The sequence below is a fragment of the Pinus tabuliformis genome, chromosome 1_1, assembly GCF_031772625.1.
Source record: "Pinus tabuliformis cultivar Carrire ecotype Pingquan chromosome 1_1, CPIR1, whole genome shotgun sequence".
Taxonomy (NCBI): Eukaryota; Viridiplantae; Streptophyta; class Pinopsida; order Pinales; family Pinaceae; genus Pinus; species Pinus tabuliformis.
This window is the reverse complement of record NC_142297.1, coordinates 173410517-173418557: the sequence shown is the minus strand read 5'-3', so window position 1 is coordinate 173418557 and position 8041 is coordinate 173410517. Positions and strand designations below refer to the sequence as shown.

The 8041-nt window shown below is 36.4% G+C and overlaps 1 protein-coding gene across 1 annotated transcript; it reads right to left on the bottom strand.

The window, feature by feature from the left end:
- Window positions 1-387: 387 nt before the first annotated feature.
- Window positions 388-1320, bottom strand: LOC149212126 (BURP domain-containing protein 6-like). Its single transcript, XM_089388567.1, has one exon. The coding sequence runs from the start codon at window positions 1318-1320 to the stop codon at window positions 388-390; it is 933 nt and encodes a 310-aa protein (XP_089244693.1).
- Window positions 1321-8041: the final 6721 nt, after the last annotated feature.

Below are 8041 nucleotides of genomic sequence, written 5' to 3'. Positions count from 1 at the left end.
TTTTCATATACAATTATAAATTATTTTTTTATATAAATTCATTTGTTACACAATAAAAACATTATCATTTATCAACCTATTTGAGAATTAATATATATTTTTAATTTTATATAAAAATAAAGAAATTATAAACTCCATAATCTATAAACTCTATAAAATCAGCTCAACATCCTACTTGTCTGGATATGATATCATGCTATCATAGGAACATAATCTCTTCACAATAAAACGCTCTGAAATATATATTAAAATTAACTAGAACATAGTAATATTCAGCGTACTAAGACTCACAATAAAGTGGCCACACTCGTCATTATTTATTATTTTACGACTATGTGCCTTAAAACCCCAGACTCATTTCTGCAAGCTTCTAATCTCGACTGGTGACTAACGATTTTCTTTGGTGAGCCAAAGCAGAGTGTCCCCTATAATCAGGTGACAATTAGTGGATTCCTCGCTCTGTCCCTGTCCATGGGGATGACATACAGCAGTAACGTTATAGACATTTCCATTATTCTCTAACACCTCCATTTCTATGGTAAAAGTCATGGTGCGAGAGAAAGAATGACAGTAAAACACCCCATAGGGATACACCATGCGATGGCAGGCCAAAGGTGGCTGGTGTGAAGGGTCAGACTGTCTTTCAATTACATTTCTTAGCATTGCTTTCTTTCCAATGTCAGCAGTGGGCCCAGGGTGAGAAATGAGATCCACACCATGAGAAGTACCAAAGTTAGAGAGCACAAACTCTATCATGCCCTCAATGGAAGTTGTGCACTTCCCAATCTCTTCCTTTGGGAGCTTGGCCTCTGATGCACTCAAAGTCATGTTCATGTCCAAAGCCATATTTGATTTCTCAGGGATGCCAAATGAAGCGAGGACATTTGGAAGCGCTTTTTTCGAAAATGGGAACAACTCTGATAGATTATGGGGTAAAAATGACTTCCACGGACTGTAAAGCTCTGGCAATGTTATTTGTCCCCTTTCCCTCAGTTTCTTCAGTGAGAAAAACATACCATTCGTCTCATTCAACAATCTCACTGGTCCGCATCTGGTCCAACTGAGGATAGGAGCAACCAAATCTACAGGTTGGCGACACAGTAAATTCGCGGATTTACAGAATTGGGTGGCATGGAATTGCAGATTTCCATCCTTGATGATTTTAGAGAACGTGTTCGCCTCCTCGTCTGTAAGGGGCGACAAGCTTGCTGCAAGAGTCTCTGGTACTTGAATGCTCGGAAATTTTTCTCTCCAGAAGTTCAATTGCATGTCTGCAACTTTATTTGTGCCAACCACTGTAGTGAGGGCTATCATCACCATGACAGCAAAAAGACACTGCGAACAACAAAGAAACGCTATAAATATTGCTAGTTCGTCTAGAGCAAATTGCATATAAATATAAATAATATAAATAAATATATGGTATCGGTTTCGTAAGGTGTAAAATAATTGGTCTGGGCTTGTGTGGGATTATTTCCCTCTGGGTTATAAGTTTAAATTTTATTGGAATTGAGAAATAGAATCACTTTTGCAGAAATTAAACTCTTAGAAATTAAAAAGCTCCACTTAGCGTAGCCAGTAGTAACAAGTACTATATATTATTATTAATTGTAATTGATATACATGGATAATCATTACTTCATTTTTATTACAATTATTCATTTCTTAAATCAACACTAACCAACAGTGCTTTTCATTTTATAAATTAAAATATTCAGTTAATAATTTGATAGGGAGAAAACAAATAAAATATACCATTTATGACTATCGTTAAAACTATAATATTAATTAGGTTTTATAAATTAAAATATTCAGTTAATAATTTGATAGGGAGAAGACAAATAAAATATACCATTTATGACCATAATTAACACTATAATATTAATTAGGCAAAGTATAAGAAAACGCACTTAAAATGAAAACAAAATTAAGTATTATCACTGGAAGATGTAAATTTAAAACTAATGTATTTAATTTATTAAATTTTTAAAAAATATAAATAACTTTTATATTAAAAAGTTCCATAAATCTTTGAAATATCGTAGATAAAACACTAAAATATTATAGATTAAATAGTAAGAATATTTCAAATGATATGATGAAATATGTTTTTTAACATATATGTATTTCTTTGAAATGAATTCTTTAAAAACCATATATACTCTAGTAGCCCATGAAAACATACGAGAAATGTTAATGACCCAACAACGAAAACATATTTAATTAAGAAACCACACTTACAATGCCGTCGAGCCTTGGAGTGGATACCATTGTTCGATTCTTTTAAAATACAGGAAGCCAGAAGAGCCGAGAGAATGGCAAAGTGACTTGAAAAATCTGAAAACCATCTATGAGGAACTGTGACTTCTACCCTCCACTTCATGTCATTAATATTGAAACATTTCTGTTACTTTCAGTAACAAATAGAAAAAGGCATTAAAAAGCTGATTGTAATTACCAGCTTCTCTTTATTTTCAGTGTGGGACAGATTCTTTGGAGACCGCACAAGAACCATCAGTTCTGTGTGACACAAACAAATAGAAAAAGACAAAAAAAAAAAAGCTGATTGTAATTACCAGCTTCTCTTTATTTTCACTGTGCGACAGATTCTTTGGACACCGCACAAGAACCATGAGTTCTGTGTGACACAACAGATTAAAATGACTTGAGAAAACATGGAAAACGTATCTTCGATGAACCGAGCAAACTTTCCACCCGCAGAACTGTGTGACACATATGTACTACAATGTATATTCATGTATTCAAAGGTACATATTAAAATACCTAAGGGATTTTTTGGAAATATTTAACTATGAATTCTACTTTTTTTCATTTTCATATTTCTATTATGTGAAATAAAGATAGGAATTAGAGTTGATTTGGTGATTAATATTTTTTTGTTAGAGTAGTTACTTGCCTTTATATTTTATTTTCCAATATATCTTAACATAAATACTTCATGTATTTTTTTAAATAATTAATATCTGCATTTTTATTTTGTTTTAACTATAAATCTAATTTTATATCATTTAAATGGACAAATAAACTATAGTGTATATTATGTTAATCTTTAATATATAATAAAAACTATACAAAAGATTAAAAAAAAGCCACAATTTTATTAGAAAATATGTGCTCCACATACAATGCTCACAAATTAAAGGTTTTAGGATTTTTTTTTTTAAAATAGTATGAAAAGGAAAAAAGAAGATCAAACTTTTTTTTAATGAGAAACTATGCTTTTGAGTTATGAATTTTATTTTATTAGTCATCCATTTTATCTTTTTATTTATATTGCTTTAGTATAAATTTTAAATAGATGCTATTTCAAATGTATAGAATTTTATTTTATTAGTCATCCATTTTTATCTTTTTATTTATATTGCTTTAATATAAATTTTAAATAGATGCTATTTCAAATGTATGCAAACAAATTATTTCACTTTAACGATATAAACTAAATTATGAAAATTTTGGATTCACGAAAATAATTTATAAAATTTGGTAAAATACTTTGGCATGAATCAACCTTCCATGATGATATAGATTAGAGCTTTGTTATCATACTAATGCATAACATAAAGTAATTGATAGCTAATTTAAAGTAAAAACAATAAAATGAAAAAATATTTTTATTAAAATCATTACTTAAATATTGCAATTCCAATAATTAAAATTATATGAAAGAACTAAAACTAGGTTTGAATCACGATAAACTTTAAGCTCTCTATTTTTTAATGGAGTATATATATATATATATATTTCAAGTTTTGTTATTTGAATTTTATTGTATTTATATTAAGTATAGTGAAATAATTTTACTTATGATTTCAAAACTTTAATAAACTTCATATACTCTGTTTAAAATTTTCAAAATTAAAATTCAAAGTCAAAGATTTTTACGGAAATAAAAAACAATATAGCCTTCATGACGGAAGGTATAAAAAATAGAACCTTTATGGAGTGAATGCTGTTGTATAGCTTAGTTATATTAAGTGCGTGATTTAAGCACCATGTTACACAGTAATTTGTCACTGCCTTCATACCAGTCTTCCTACTATGTCATGAGTCCAAATCATTCATGCTCATGCTCTCTGATGTTGCCAAATGACCCACTTTGCCAAAGTTTTTCCATCATCGCGACTGTTGTAAAAATAAATGCGCTGATGAGCGCTCCAAAACAGACCGAACGCGCTGCCATCGCAGAAGTACACGTGATTCCCGCGATGGTCGAATTTCATGAGACAGCACGACTGTTGCTTATATTTGATCGCGCTGACATGACTTTCTCCGTTATGCAGTAGCGATGTCAGCGCTCGAGTACAGTTATGCACCCGCAATGATCCAGTCTGGGCGAGTTTGTTCTAACATCCGGCCTTCCAGATGACTCTAGACCTGGTTGTTGGCCTTGTATATGTCGCCCTCCCTTCTCTGGCATGTCTGTGTCATCATTTGAGCCACCTTCCTTGGAGATAAGCTCATCCTCCCACCATTCACGGAGACTCCTTCTCCTACTTAAGCCTCCACCATTGCTATGAGCTGCGAGTTTGGAATTCATAGTGTTTGGAGTGTTGTTGATAGTGTGTGAGCTTGATAGTTAGCTGGTGTGACAAGCGTGGGATTTTTAGAGAGCTTAAGGAAGGTTGTGAAGTGTTTTGATCTTGTGTAAACTTGTGAGTGAGAGAGTTTTGTCTTGGGAGATCTACCTCCAAGGGTGAATGCTCAAGGGTGAATGCTTGAGGAACTTGCTGGCTGGACCCTCTTGAGAAGGATTTGACGTCAGAACTATGGTTGTATTCTTCTTTGTTTATCAATAGTAGACGACTATCATTATGGTTGCACTCTTATTGTCTTTATGATGATGTTTGAGTTATAAACTTTCTGACTGATATATAGTTGCATCTATTGGATTTTATGCTTGTTCTTGTATCGTTCTTTGCATGTGCAGGTGTCCATGCACCATGATCATGGGGACTGTGACCAGCCGGAGCAAAGGAACGGGAGCGTCGACTCTTCTACAAGTACTAGCGTTGGAATCCAGGTAGGCCTTCATCATCGGTCTTTAATTTGCAATTAGGAACTTGCGTGTTAGCGTTGTTTGATTGTTGCTAGACCCTATTTGGACTAGTAGGGATCGCCTCTGTCCGCAGAGGGGATTTACCTCCACAACAATTTGGCGACTCCGCTGGGGAGTTTACCTTGTTGTTTGATTTGTAAACTTTAGACGGAGCCTGAAGCACGGCTAGGTAGCCTTCGAAACACTATTGCTCTGCATTAGCGAAGTAGATCAATGCCACTTCAGTCAATCTCCGGTTTGGTTTACGAACTGAACAGCTTGGAGCTGGCCTTTGTCCCTTTTTTTTCATTCTTTCCTTGAGTTTTTTTTTTTTTATCTCTTTTCAAAATTTGGGGAATAGTTCTCTGTTTCTTGGTTTCCTGGTTTGGTCTGGGAGATGCCTTGTTTGTTTAAAGATTGATTGTCTTGGTTTGGGAGTTTTTGGCTTAATTGTGGTTGTTTTTGAACATCATCGCGGTTTATAATTAAACAGTGGCTCTATCATTGCGCATCCCTTCCTGTGACCTCCTGATCATCATGTTAATACACCTAACAGTCGCGACAGTTCTGTAAATCGGACCATCGCGGGTAAGGCGTGTACTTTCGCGCTGACATCGCATTGTTGCTACGCGTAGTTCTTTATCAGCGCATTGTTGCTGTGTATCACCCGCGCTGATTCCTGTAGAATTGAATTTCTTCAATTCTGCCTCCTGAACCTGTTGGTCTTGCTATCCCCTGTTGTTCTCACTTGGTTTATGACTTGTTCTTCACTGTCTGGAGGTTGAAGCACTCTCTTGTGAGTTTTGTTGAGCGAATCTTGCCTTTTTGCTTTGTGACCTAGTTTTATTATTCCAAGTTTGTTGGATCAACTTTGCTTGGTTACTTGTTTGAAAAGGTTCGTTTACTACTTGCTATTGGTTTGATTGAGCCTTCCTCTTTGCTTGCTTTTTCTTGGTTGTTTAAGTGATCATTGTTGAACCAATCTTGACATTGTTTCAATTTCTTTTCACTACCCGGACACAGATCACAATTGTTTGGGATCAACGTATTTTTCACATTTGTTTGTTATCATTTCTCAAAGTTTGTTTAATGCACTTTGCCATCAAAAAAAAATAAATCTCTTTTTCTTTGTATTAGTTAATGAGAATTAGAAGCTTTTCATTTTGATTAGTAATTAGTGATCTTGAAGAAAAGTTTGTGAATTTCCATTAGCTGCATTAGGGAAGCTTTTTGTTGTTTTGTGATCATTTCGTTTGGGTGAAAGCCCTCAAACCCTCTCGTAACTAGCATTCATCGAATGAAATGACATATTTTGGCATATAGTTTGCATTTAGGCAATTTTGAGAAATTTCATACGGTAAGGCCTGAAAACCGAAACCTAATACAACATCAACCTTAAAATGAACTGAATGAACCTAAAAACGCATTGGAACATACGCACACTGTTTAGAGGTATAGGCTAGAGACGTGCTCCGGTGTCGTTAAACCTAGTCACTTTTGTTTCACTTAAGGTTGGGTGATTCCTCCTTCCGTGATGCAATAGTGGTCTAGCATGGATTTGAGCTCCCACGTACCGTCGAGTATATGGGGAGACCCCACTAGGTTATCATCCTTTATCCATAGGAAGCCGTGTCTGCCGCCTCACAAGCCATAACGCACCGAACACAACATTCGGGAAGATTGACTGTCGTACGGAAAGTCCTTGGTTTTCATATGACTGCCAAGGTGTATATGCAGTTTTATGGATTTGTTTAGTAAACCCTTTGCCTAGTTCTCCAGAGTAGTCACTTTTGATCCTTTTCAGACTCCCTAAAAGAAAAGGTTCATCTGAGCACTTGTCACTTCAGGCTCACTAAACATTCGAAGGCGACTAGAGTCATCTTTTTGTCCTTTTCTCGACTCTTTAAAGATGAAAAGGTTAAGTTATGTCCTTGCGTCCTAAAACTTATTCGACCACGTTCACATCTACCTGGTCAGATCTTGTTTGCGTTAGTTTGAGTAGGGTTTCTTCTTGTTTGTGATGGAAACTTTTCCGGAGTTTACCAACCCAGGTATCCCCTCTGATGGGAATCCTGGTCATTTCCCTCCTTTTGGAAATGTTGGTGCTCCTTACATGGCAACGTTGTCTGTTCTTGGGTTAAATGTAGGGTTGCCTGTTTGGTTGTTCTCAACCTCTCTGGTCCCTACCGTCTCAACTACTGGTCAATCAGTTCCTCCACCTGAACAACATCATGTTGATTCTAACGTGGACCTCTCCCCTTCTTCGCCTGTTTCTGCATCCTCATCTTCTACTTCGCCTGGTGAAAGTCTGGATTCAAGTAACCAGGTGGCTAAGAAGAAGAAGAAGAAGACGAAGAAGAAGAAGTCTTCTAAGCGAGAGGTTAAAAGTTCAACTCAAGTCGAGCCACCTTCTGCTCCTGCGCGGAAGGTCAAATTTCCTTGTAGATTGTGCAAGGATGACCACCTTCTTCGTGATTGTCCTGGCATTCCCAGGATCCTTGAAGTATGGTCTCGCGATCCGGCTCGTCCCTCATCATCCTCTGAAGCTCATGGCGATGCCACCCTATCAACTGACAACATTTAGAAGAAAGGGAATATTTGAATCCCCTGTAGACTATGTGAAGGAAACCATCCCCTTCACCTTTGTCCGCTCATGGATAAAGCTTCCGCTGTTTTGGAAAGTCTTACAACTTCTTCACCCCAACTTCCTGTTGGTTATCAAAGGCTCTCTTCAGACCCTCTCCCTGTTGACAAAGAGATTGACTTAGCTTCTTTTCTTGTCCAGGATCCTCTTCCCGAACCAAGCTATGCCAAGCTTGTTCCAGACCAACCATTGGTCGAAAAGAGTGTCGACTCGAGCTCACCACCTGTCAATCACTCTGTTTCGGAAGAGCGTCATGCCCATGTTCTTCTCGTCTCCTCAGATTCCCCTGAGTCCAGAAATGACTCTCCTACCCCAGCTGCTCCTGAAAGTCCTTCTTCGAT

What these genes read in the sequence shown, in the direction of transcription:
- LOC149212126 (XM_089388567.1), bottom strand. Translation starts at nt 1,320, where the DNA reads ATGGTGATGATAGCCCTCACTACAGTGGTTGGCACAAATAAAGTTGCA.